This window comes from Schistocerca piceifrons, chromosome 1, assembly GCF_021461385.2.
Source record: "Schistocerca piceifrons isolate TAMUIC-IGC-003096 chromosome 1, iqSchPice1.1, whole genome shotgun sequence".
Lineage (NCBI taxonomy): Eukaryota > Metazoa > Arthropoda > Insecta > Orthoptera > Acrididae > Schistocerca > Schistocerca piceifrons.
In genome coordinates, this window is record NC_060138.1 from 1,137,165,976 (window position 1) to 1,137,179,526 (window position 13,551).

The 13,551-nt window shown below is 39.2% G+C and overlaps 1 protein-coding gene across 2 annotated transcripts in view; it reads left to right on the plus strand.

The window, feature by feature from the left end:
• LOC124800550 (glutathione S-transferase-like) overlaps nucleotides 1-13,551 on the plus strand; it is a 76,837-nt gene that overhangs the window by 41,488 nt on the left and 21,798 nt on the right. For both annotated transcript variants that reach the window (XM_047263005.1, XM_047263004.1), the window contains exon 3: nucleotides 7,123-7,290. In XM_047263005.1, coding sequence (XP_047118961.1) covers nucleotides 7,123-7,290 — 168 coding nt within the window. The remainder of the gene's footprint in view (nucleotides 1-7,122; nucleotides 7,291-13,551) is intronic.

Consider the following 13,551-nt stretch of genomic DNA (forward strand, 5'->3'; position numbering starts at 1 on the left):
CGGGTGGCATTACTGGCTAGGATATAACATAAACCATTACTTAAAGTGTGATGCTTATGAGATAAAAGAATGAACATATCTGGTAAATCATATTCTTGATGAAGATGTGTTCCCCAATGTCTGAAAATGACAGTTACACTTCCAATTTATAAGAAAGGTGAAAGGAAAATCCCAAGCATTTATAGACCCTTATCAGTAGTTTTACAGTTATTTTGAAAGCAATAAAGTACTGAGTAATAGCAAGTTTGGCTTTACATTTCAGCTATCAACCATAAAAGCACCAGAATGGCTACTCAGTAACATGTATGAAGGATGAGAAAAAGAAACTCACTTGGGTGCAACCCAATTAGATTTAAGTAAAACCTTTGATTCTGTCACACATGACATGATAATGATAAAAAAGCTAGAACATTATGGTGTTGTAGATAAGCCACTACAACTATTTGAGTGATATTTAAGCAAATAAAATCAAATCTTAAGAAAATTGCTTTATTTTAAAGGCATTTAAACCAGATACACAAAGTGTTAAGTTACTGGGATTGCATTTAGATCAGAAACTCACTTGGGATAAGCATACGAATTGTCTGCGTGGCAAACTTGCTTGTACTCTTTCAAGCTGACAAATATTATTAGTAAAAACTTATTAATTTCTTAATACTTTGCTTTCTTTCAATCACAACTGCTCTATAGGGTACTACATTGTGGTAACTTAGTGAGTTCAAATACCATCTTCAAATGGCAGAAGAAAGCAGTTAGTTGTATATTAGTCCTAGCAACAAGACAAAGCTGCACGAAACACTTTAAAGAACTAAAGATAATGACACTGCCTAGTATGTGTATCTACAACTGTTTAATATATGCTAAAGAAAACATAAGCAATCTTTAAGATTCCAAGTCTATGCTTGTAATACCCAAAATAATAACCTAGATCTTCTGTACCCAAAACCGACATTTAACGCATAAGAGCCATAAATACCTATGTTTGAAAATCTGTAACGAACTCCCAAAGCAAGTGAGTGACCTACCAATGAATGGTTTTAAGCATACCATAGGAATGTTGTTCAAATGTATGCCATACTACTCAATTGATGACTTTTTAAATAGTGATACACAGGAGATAGACAGTAGTCAGCCGGTAATTACATTACGAAGTATGCCTATATATGTGTGTGACCATAATGTATAAGCATTTACACTTTTTCGCATGGTACTTAAGTTAAAACATAATTATAAATGACACTCTCATGCAATATGTAATAATAATTATTATTTTTATTATTATTATTGCTACTGTTATAGTAACACAGTATGGTACCACTATGTATAGGGGAAATGATAATTAAGGAAAAGGTGGGTTTGGGAGGGATGATTAAGATATTGATTTGGGGTTGATCCATCATTCTTCATTTTCTTATATTAGTTCATGGTTTTTTGTGGAATTTATTTATTTATTTTTCTGTGAACTTCTGGGTTTGTGTGTCTGTATGTATGTGTTTTAGATATCTGTATGCATGTGTTTTCTTGTGATGTTGTGTTTCTTGGCGTATGTGGATACGTGATTTTTGTTGTCTCTCAAGGCGAGTTTTGGTTTTTTGTGGAGGAGTTTGCACATGGTAAGTTTAGTTTTTTATTTTTGTGTTGTACTGAATTTGTCTTTTTTCATGTATTTCTTTGTTGTATTATATTGTTCTGCATTAAGTATGAGTTTGTCAGCTGCAGTACGGAATAAACATTTTACAGTTGTCGCTCTTCTTCCCTTCACTATCACTAGTATTACTATGATTTTTTTGAGTCCATACTAGCACTACTGAAGGCGAAAAGACCGACATGTGTAAAATTTATATCCCGTGCTTAAGTTGATCTATATAGGTCAACTGACGAATGGGAAACTGGTGCTAGCTAAGATGAAAAAGCGATACATGTAATATTGGTATCATTTACCTATATAGGTCAACTGAAGAACAGGATACAAACATTATGTTTGTTGCTATTTTTCGGCTTCAGCAGCACCAGTATCCTATTCTTCAGTTGATCTATAGCTCAGCTGAAGAATGGGGTACAAATTTTACTGTTGTCAGATTTTTTGTCATCGCTAGTAAGACTATTATAATTTTCAGTCGATACTATTAGCATTGAAGACAAAAAAAACTTGTCCCATTCTTGAGTTGACCTATATAATTGAAGTATTGTATACAAATTTTAGTGTGTCTCTCTTTTCTCGTGCTTCAGCTGAGGTACAGGATGTCACTGTTGCTTACTTCGATTTCTTCATTTTCGTTAGCATTGTTGTCCTATTCCTCAGTTGACCTGTATAGGTTAACTGAAGTAATGGATACAAATATTATGTATGTAGGTCTTTTTGCCTTCGCTAGTAATAGTATCTACAGAAGAACAGAGTGCTAGTAGTAGCAGACGCGAAAAAAGCAATGCCTGTAAAATTTGTACCCTGTAATTTAAATAGGATTCTAACATTAATGAAAATGAAGAAATTGACGTATGTTAAATTTGTATCCCATACTGCAGTTAACCTGTACAGATCGACTGAAGTTCAGGATACGCTCATATGTATGTCAACTGAGATATTCCATTCTAATGTTACTTCTGTCCTTTTTTTATTTATTTTTTACAGAAGTATCCCATTTTTTTGTTGAATTGTATAGGACAACTGAAGAATGGGATACTAGGACTCAAACAAGTGATATATTTAACATTATGTTCAAAATATTAATGGACGTGGTATACGTCTACCATCTGTTTTCTCTCTCCTGCATTCTGTTGTTTGTGAACACTCATTTCACCTGTTGAATCTGTATAAATCTCTGGTAAATTTTGATGTCATTCGTCAAAGCCGACAGGTTGTATCCCGTTCTTCAGTAGTCCTGTTGTTTATTGATTGTATGTTATGTGGTAGTTTCCTGAATATATTTTTTCCAAGGTGCAGAACTCTTTATTTGGCAGAACTTGGCTTTTGTATGGTGGATATTGAGATATATTTTTTGCCTTGTGTTGTGAGTGTGCACATCTTCATTTTTGAGAAGAGTGCAGTACTTTCAGTCACAGTGCAGTACTTTCAGTCACATGTTGCTGTATGTATGCTACAGTTTCCTATACAGGGTGTTACAAAAAGGTAAGGCCAAACTTTCAGGAAACATTCCTCACACACAAATAAAGAAAAGATGTCATGTGGACATGTGTCCGGAAACGCTTAATTTCCATGTTAGAGCTCATTTTAGTTTCGTCCACCTACGCTCAATGGAGCACGTTACCATGATTTAATACGGGATACTCTACCTGTGCTGATAGAACATGTGCCTTTACAAGTACGACACAACATGTGGTTCATGCACGATGGAGCTCCTGCACATTTCAGTCAAAGTGTTCGTACGCTTCTCAACAACAGATTCGGTGACCGATGGAGTGGTAGAGGCGGACCAATTCCATGGCCTCCACGCTGTCCTGACCTCAACCCTCTTGACTTTCATTTATGGGGGCATTTGAAAGCTCTTGTCTACGCAACCCCGGTACCAAATGTAGAGACTCTTCGTGCTCGTATTGTGGACAGCTGTGGTACAATATGCCATTCTCCAGGGCTGCATCAGCGCATCAGGGATTCCATGCGACGGAGGGTGGATGCGTGTATCCTCGCTAATGGTGAACATTTTGAACATTTCCTGTAACAAAGTGTTTGAAGTCACACTGGTATGTTCTGTTGCTGTGTGTTTCCATTCCATGATTAATGTCATTTGAAGAGAAGTAATAAAATGAGCTCTAACATGGAAAGTAAGCGTTTCCGTACACATGTCCACATAACATATTTTCTTTCTTTGTGTGTGAGGAATGTTTCCTGAAAGTTTGGCTGTACCTTTTTGTAACACCCTGTATATGAAGGCTTGGAAGTGGGAGGATTTGCAGTTTTTTGCAGAACGGCTTACAAGATTTTCTGTGTTTGGCACCTTCTGTGATTCTTATGATTCTTTTTTGGATTCTAAATAGCTTGATGGTGTTTGGAGAAGCTCCCCAGAAAATGACTCCATATTTCAGGATTGATTGGACACGTGCAAAGTACACACTTTATAGGCAGTCTTTGCTACAGCAGCTTTCAAGAAAGCTCATCACGTAGAAGGATGTATTCAATTTTTTGTTGAGATTGTCAGTATGAGTTCCCACCTGAGATTATCCTGGATCCAGAGCCCAAGAAACTGTCAAGTCAACTCTATTTACAGCTTTGTTTGACAGCTGGATATTGATAGTTCGTGGAACTTTTTCCTTGACATCATGGAAGTTGATTGCTACAGTTTTTCCTTCATTTCAGCCATTCTGCTGATCAATTGTCTTAGTTAAGTTTTCTTTTAGTAAGTTTTGTGATTTTGTAGTAATAAGAAAGCTCATTGGCAAACTGGTAAGCATTTTGACAATGTATGTGTGTTTGTAGGTCATTATTTACATATGAGGCACAGCACTGGTCCCAGTATTGATTCTTGGAAATACCATATTTCGTGTCTTGGTAATCTGAGTAATGGTTTGTGATTTTATTGCAATAAATGTGTTGTACAGGGTGATTCAAAAAGAATACCACAACTTTAGGAATTTAAAACTCTGCAACGACAAAAGGCAGAGCTAAGCACTATCTGTCGGCGAATTAAGGGAGCTATGAAGTTTCATTTAGTTGTACATTTGTTCGCCATTTCAGCCAATAAAGTTTTTGGTCCCTTTTTCTTCGAAGGTGCTACTGTAACTGGACTACAGTATCTGGAGATGTTAGAGAATTGGCTGTTCCCTCAGCTCGAACAAGAAGCACAACAATTCATATTTCAGCAGGATGGAGCGCCACCACATTGGCACTTATCTGTCCGTAACTACCTGAACGTCAACTACCGGAGGCGATGGATCGGCCGCCAGGCAGCCCGTGACAGAGCACTTCATCACTGGCCTCCAAGAAGCCCTGATCTTACCCCCTGCGATTTTTTCTTATGGGGGTATGTTAAGGATATGGTGTTTCGACCACCTCTCCCAGCCACCATTGATGATTTGAAACAAGAATTAACAGCAGCTATCCAAACTGTTACGCCTGATATGCTACAGAGAGTGTGGAACGAGTTGGAGTATCGGGTTGATATTGCTCGTGTGTCTGGAGGGGGGCCATATTGATCATCTCTCAACTTGTTTTTGAGTGAAAAAAAAACTTTTTAAATACTCTTTGTAATGATGTATAACAGAAGGTTATATTATGTTTCTTTCATTAAATACACATTTTTAAAGTTGTGGTATTCTTTTAGAATCACCCTGTATTTCTACTGTTTGTTCCTGTCCACAAAGGTATAACTTGACCCAGTCATTAACTATGCCTCTGATGCCTAGTTGATTTAATTTCTGCAAGAGTGCTTCATGATCAATAATATCTGTTTCAATTTTGCAATTTTTAGACAAGAAGGGAAAGTCCCTGAGCCAGTGAACTATTGCACAAATATGCTAGTGGTTTTACAGTGAGTTCACTACATCTTTTTATTATGTTATCAGGTATACCAGCTACTCCTAAGGACTCTTTTGTTTTTAAGGTTTTTATGATGGGATCAATCCATACAAAGTGGTCCAATAAAAAAATAATTGGTTCTTGACCGTCTCCGAAGAATTTTATATTTGCTGGGTGAATTCCCCGTGTTTAGTATTCACAAATATATATATATATATATTTTTTTTTAATTTAATGTTTATTATTTTGAAATGGCGGCCACATTTGTTCCAGGCTGCATGTGTTTTTTCGTATTTGCAAGCATCTATATTATTTAGCCAGAAGTTCTTGAAGTGTGCAGTTGAAAAATGCTGTCTCAGTGTTCTGTTTGTGTTATTATTAATAAAGCATGTCATAAAAGTGTGTATTCTGTTCACTTAGGATTAGTTCTTCCTTGACTAATTCTGTTTGCCAAGGTTTTAGGTATTGGTATTGTATGGAAAGCAATATACTGCCCGTGATCATCACTTAATCCTGTTTTTATGGTTCCAGCCTGGAAGTTGTTTTTTCTGCATTTATGAATATTTGGTCAATGGGCAGCCATATTCATTGTAATCATGCTATTTCTGATGTGCAAACCACTGCAGAAATTATTAGTAAGATTATTAGTTAAAAGAAAATGCTGTCCTGGAGATCTAATAAAATTTCCGCAATCAGAGCAGAACAGTTGTTGTTGTTGTTGTGGTCTTCAGTCCTGAGACTGGTTTGATGCAGCTCTCCATGCTACTCTATCCTGTGCAAGCTTTTTCATCTCCCAGTACCTACTGCAACCTACATCCTTCTGAATCTGCTTAGTGTATTCATCTCTTGGTCTCCCTCTACGATTTTTACCCTCCACACTGCCCTCCAATACTAAATTGGTGATCCCTTGATGCCTCAGAACATGTCCTACCAACCGATCCCTTCTTCTGGTCAAGTTGTGCCACAAACTTCTCTTCTCCCCAATCCTATTCAATACTTCCTCATTAGTTATGTGATCTACCCATCTAATCTTCAGCATTCTTCTGTAGCACCACATTTCGAAAGCTTCTATTCTCTTCTTGTCCAAACTATTTATCGTCCATGTTTCACTTCCATACATGGCTACACTCCATACGAATACTTTCAGAAATGACTTCCTGACACTTAAATCTATACTCGATGTTAACAAATTTCTCTTCTTCAGAAACGCTTTCCTTGCCATTGCCAGCCTACATTTTATATCCTCTCTACTTCGACCATCATCAGTTATTTTGCTCCCCAAATAGCAAAACTCCTTTACTACTTTAAGTGCCTCATTTCCTAATCTAATTCCCTCAGCATAATTTAAAATAATTGACAAATAACAAGTCACAATCAGGGGTGTAAACAGGGCTGTGTTTTGAAATTTTTGTGATGTTGCAGCTTTGTGTTAGGTGCATTGAGTTTTCACTCTGATATTCATGTTGAAATGCAGTGTACTGAGTCTTATTCAAATGCTTTTCACTCTTATCTACATCAGTGGATTGAGCAACTTGTTCCTAGCGAGGGAAGATGATATGTTGTCATGTCCTACAGTTAATCATGTAACTGTGTGTCATGTCACAGAATAAATGTGGTGCAGTGATTTTGTTTATTTTTTAAATTTCATTTAGATATGCCATTTGGACAAGTACCAGTTCTTGAAATAGATGGGAAGAGGATATATCAGTCCCTAGCAATAAGCCGTTATCTTGGTAAGCAGTTTGGACTGGTAGGTGACAATGACTGGGAAGATCTTCAGATTGACATGGTTGCTGACACAGCGATGGATTTGAAACTGAGTAAGTTTAGTATTATTGCTATGCTTGTCATTTCTATTGCAAAACATAACTAGTTTTTCCTTGTAAATTTAAATTTAATCTAGTCACATGTGCTGTCCCCATTCTTCACACAGCCACAGACCTGCGCCCTACATTACAATCTTCATATTTATTTTTTCTTTGATCTCATTGTGTTTTTATGTCAATTTCAGTTAGTTTTCGCCTTTCGCTATCAGCCTGCTCCTTCGGGTTTCATCTTTTTTCCCCATACTACTTCTGTTTCATTCTTTTTTGTGATTTTTCCCAATGTATTTTGGTGTATTATGCCTAACATTTGTTTAAGTTGTAAATATTTGTCATGTATTATTGTTTTTCTGACATGTTCTACATCCTGAAGGACCTCCTCACTATGGATCAATTGGAGTGAAAGTAAATATAATCTAATCCATCTGTGTCAATACAGAAAAGTTTCCTTATCCATGACCAGAACCAATTTCCACATACTGTTCCTGCATTGTTGCTTGGCTCAGGGAATCCCTTCAAATTGCCTTAACATCAAATTACCCATCTCTAGCTGCAACCCCTTCTTCCAAAGTGACCTCTGTCTGTTCAGATTCCACCAGTCCTTAATCCTCACCAGTGTTGTTTTGCAAAACCATGTCAATCAGACCCAAACCTTCTTGCAATACCTCCTCTCCAACTGTAAAATTCTCCTGCTATGCAATCCCAAATTCGTGTATCCCATATCACACACTGAAACTCTTTCCCTCCAGGAACTAGAGCAGCATGCACAATGCCACCTCAAAAAACTCTCCAACTGGTTCACTTCCTACTCCCATCTTGGACTATCACTTTCTACTACCTCTACAACAACCTCCAAACCTCTCCCACATCCCCTCATAGCTGACAAACCCTGCCTTGCAGATGTACTACATTTACCCCACCTGCAAAAAGTCATGAACCTTTCCTCCAAAAGCCTTAGCCCCACAGAATGTTACTCCTTTCCAAAGGCCTCATCTTTTGTCCAATTCCCAAATTAAATAATGCTGGACTTGTTAAACACCTTCTCTCTTTCTCCCAGTCCCTACAGTGGAAACACTTTTCCGCCGCCAACCCTACCAATCAGACGCAACCAAAGATCTATGTTGAACCCTGTGTGACTCAGTTCACTCCTCCATCCAACCATGATCCACCCCCACTGCCCCCAAATCACCCCCCTGTTAACTTTACAGAGTTTAACTTTGAACCTTACATCACCACCATTGCCCAAATCCCTCAACATGAAAGCTAACCTTACATCTACTGAAAGAACCGCAATTCTCTACCTAAACACTGATCCCGACCTTATTATTCTACCTGCTGACAAAGGCTCAATCACTGTTGTTTTGAACTGCAAGGATTACCTGGAAGGAGGACTCCACCAGCTATCAGTCATCCTCCTAAAAACCCTGCAGCATTGGCCCATTTCCAGAAATCCGGCAGAATCTCCAGTCTCTCCTCAAACCATTATGCCAATTCCAGAACCTCTCCCCAGAGTCCATCTCTCTCCTCACCCCAACCACTCCCCACACTCCTATCTTCAAGATCTTCCTGAATTCCATAAACCCAACCACCCAGGATGTCCCATTGTGGCCTGTTACTGTGTCGCCCACTGAGAGAATCTCTGCTGTCGTAGAGCAACACCTTCATCCTATTACCCGCAACCTACCCTTGTATATAAAAGATACCAACTGTTTCTTCCACCAACTCTCCATAGTTGCTGTTCCTTTACCATGTGCCCAGCTTGTTACTATTGACACCACCTCCATTTATACTAACATCCCTAATGCCTGTGGCTTTGCTGCTATTGAACACTACTTTTCTCAACCTACAACATCCTTCCTAGTCGTCATGACCACCTATATCCTCCACAATTACTTTTCTTTTGAAGGCATCACCTACAAACAAATCTGGGGTACGGCGATGGGCACCTGTACGGCACCATCCTATGCCAACCTATTCATAGACTGTCTAAAGCAGGCCTTCACAACATAACGTGCTCGCGGAGCAAGCTGTGAGCAGCAAGGCGCGACCACGGAGCAGCGCGTGCACACTACCCCCACTACCGGACCAGAGCGGAGAGTGGGGAGAGTCATGTGGGGCACACAACAGCTGCCGCCAGTCAATGTAAATCCGCGGCCATCTGCAGGGATATCGCTCACGAATTATTACTGTGACAAATGAAACAAATAAAGGAGAATGTACACGTGCCACATAATTTTATTAGCTTAGTGTATGCCTCTACATTCGCATTAATTTGTGAACTGTTACACAATAAAAGGTGTCACTGAGCTGTGGGATTCTCTGTTATCTTTTACTTTTTGCCCTTTACAACTGCATCTATGTTCGGAGTAATTGTTCTTGTGCATTGTAGGCGCAGCGTTCAGTTTAAACTTCGATCAGACAATGCATTTCTCAGGCGCGTCTTGTTACATTTCATTGTAGAGCAGTTATTCACAAACATACATGGAACCGAACATTGATATTATTGTAGCCGCCAGTTTGTGCAAATGAGGAAATCTATCCTGAGGGAAGTGTCTGTAAAATTCCAAAATGTTTTTCTTGTTCTGAAATTTGTCTCTGTATTCTGTCACACTGCAGGTCAATGATTTCTAGTTGCAGCTCGGGACGAATCTCTTCAGTATTCGCTGAATATGGAGAGGAGAACAGATCTTGAAAGCATTGATCAAATTCTTCCTTAAGGGTAACTAAACTATGTGAATAACGTTCAGTCTTAGTGAACATCTTGCATGGATGATAATTTAGGAAAATGAGCTAGATTTCCTGTTTCCAGCTGACTCACCCAAAGTGTCAATTTCATTTTAAAAGCTCGTATTCGATCTATGAAATGAGTAATTAGCAGATCTTTACCTTGTAGTGAAATGTTCAAAGCATTCAGATAGCTAGTTAAATCTGCTAAGAATGCGAGATCACATTTCCATGAAGGCTCTTTCAATTCAGGAACACACATGTTATTTATTTCCATGAACATATTTATCTCATCCAATAGGCAAAAATTCGATTTAATAATTTGCCACGACTAAGCTAGCGGACCTCGCTGCATTTTGCAACACCATCTTTTACTGTAAACAGATACAATTCCTCCCAATGGGGGTTGAACTGTGAAAGCATGGTTGGGGTTACACAACGGCGACTTGACATGATTCTTAACCAGCGAAGTGACTGTTAGAGCTGATCGTAGTACTTTTAACGTTACACAGTCGGCGCAAATTCAATAGGCACGCTGCGGTCCTATTCATACGTGCGCGCGCATTTCCCCTCCCCTCCCTCCCTCCCTACTCCGCGACCTTGCACCTGCTCGCGAGCACGTGCCTGAGCAGACACGAGTACTCGCGCTCAAAACCGGCCAGTTGTTAAGCCCTGGTCTAAAGGAATCCTTTCTAACACTCAGAATCATCAACCCTTCACTTGGTTCAGATTCTTTGATGACCTCTTCATGATCTGGATTGAGCGTGAGGGACATATTCTTCCAACACTTTCTCCTCCATTCACTTCACCTAGTCCTCTTCAACCCAACAAGCCACCTTTCTTGGTGTTGACCTCCACCTCAAAGATGGCTACATCAGTACCTCCACCGTATCAAACATCCAACCACCAGCAATATCTCCACTTGGGCAGGTGCCACTCATTCCATACCAAGAAGTCCCATCCATAAGGCCTAGCCACTCGTGGCTGTGGCCGTCCCTCATGAAATATACCAAGGGTCTCAAATGAGGCCTTCACAGACTGGAATTACCATCACAATCTTGCCCCAAGTCCCACTGTCTGGCCACAGAGGAGCAGTCCTCTCGTGGCTCAGTACCACCCGGAACTGGAGTAACTGAACCACATTATCCACCAGGGTTTCGACTACCTCTCATCATGCCCTGAAATGACGAATGCCCTATCCGCTATCCTTCTCACCTCTCCCACAGTGGTATTCCATCAGCCACCAAACCAACACAATATCCTTGTCCGTTTCTACGCAACCCCTGCTTCCCACCCCTTGCCTCATGGCTCATATCCCTGTAATAGACCTAGATGGAAGACCTGCCCCATACATCCTGCCACAACCACATACTCCAGTCTGTTCACAAACATAACCTATTCCATCATAGGCGGGGCTGCCTGTGAAATCAGCCATGTGATCTACAAGCTAAGCTGCAACCACTGTGCTGCGTTCTACTTGGGTATGACAACCAGCAAGCTGTCTGCCCACATGAATGACCACCAATTAGGGTAATCACCTATGTAGGAGTAGTATGAGGGACAATTGCCAATAAAGAGAGAAATTTCAGGATTTTGAGGGACACAGTACAGCATGAAAATTAAATCTGTAGCTGTGGAAACAGTTTTTCGCCACCAACTCTATCAATCGGACACAACCAAAGTCCAATGTTGAACCCGTTGTGACTCAGCTTACACCTCCATCCAACCATGATCCACCCCACTCTCCCCAAATCACCCCCTGTTAACTTTCCAGAGTTTCTTAACTTCAAACCTTACATCACTACCATCGCCCAAATCCCTCAACATGCAAGCTAATCTTACATCCACAGAAAGAACCGCAATTCACCACATAAACACTGATTCCGACCTTATTGTGTTCTCTTCCTTCTCATATGCATAGAAAAATGGTTTACACACTTACTAACATAAAAATCAGTATTAAATTACTGTAGGATTATAAATTATAAACTTATTTGAGCTGATTCATTTTTAGAAACACACGTTATATTATTTCTTGCAATGTAATTCATACACATAACAAATACTATTTATGTTTAAAAGGATATTTCTTTTTGCACATGCCAAACTTTCCTTATCATTTAGGACCATATTGGGAAAGTCTTTACACAGTGTGTTATAATATATTTTCACTTGAAACTCTGCTTGGAGTGTGTTCATGTGAAGCTTATCTGTCCACAACCTTAGTCCCAGGCTGAAAGTTCTTTCAACAAATGCATTTGTTGGTAGAATTGAAAATAAAACTCTTAACAACTGAGCCATTATTTCTTCCACTGCCATCCATTTACTTACACAAGATACTTTATTTTTGTTATTTATTCTAATGCTAAATGTAGTATCCTTGTCGCCACCATAGTGTCTCGTACTGTATGGAACCAAGGGAGAGGATGTTGTTATGAGTGGCCAGTGTCCTCTTTCTAAAACACAAATACACATGTGAATTAACGTGGTTCTTTATTTACTTAACTTGAATAGAGTGTGTGTTGTGGTACAAGTTGATCAGTAATAATCCTCTTGCAGACAATATCGGTAATCTTGCTATTACAAACGTAAGTCTCACTGCTGGGAAAGTACAAGTCCCACTGTAGTCACTAATCAGATCACTATATACTGTTGCAGCCTGTGATGTGAACTAAACCTGCTCTGTGATGAACTGACAGACGCCAATAGAATGAGTCAGTCAGTGCTCCTCCGGTCAGCGGCGGTGGCTGTCTAGAGGATGTGGGCAGCGTGTTGCTTGTCGGTGTGTCCCTGACCCCTCTCGTGATAGGCACACTTGATCCAGTACCTACTATCGATCTTCGCATTACATCTTTGCTGACCAGTGTGCTGGTCACAGCTTACACCAGCACACTAATTGGGTCCTTCACTACTAAAAAATCTTCATACAATTCATCAACTTCTATTTTCTAAATTTAATCCCTGAAGCATTTTTAGAACAGAGTTGAAATCAATCTCCTTCTCCAAATGAATAATACTCCCTAATTACAATAGCTAGGATCAATACTAGTTTGTTTTCTTTTCTTGCTGTTATTCTTCCCCAAAAATTTGATGATAGAATCTGTTATCTGAGCGCACATTCCACGAATTTACAAGCTGGTGCAAGTTAATTTCCCCTGTGAAACCTATTCATTCAGATTATGGAACCCACTGTTCTGAACATTTTGTATTAATTAGTTTTGCTGGTGATGTGTTTGAAAAGTTATTTTATTTCAACGTTTTCAACCTAGGAGGTCTCATAGAAATCTAGTGAGCTAATAAATAGATTCAGAAAAGTAGATTATCTCAGAACTGTACGCCAATTTTTGCTCATTTCCAAGACATGTTTTCTTTAGTTCAAATGTAATCAATTCAGGAAATGTAATTAATTAAAGATTTCAACCAGCCCAAACTTTCAGCTTATATTATGACCAAACCACTATAAATTTCTGGAATATGTTTACATACTATTGATGGGCTAAATTTTCTACACCCAACAACATTAGTAGCAAATAT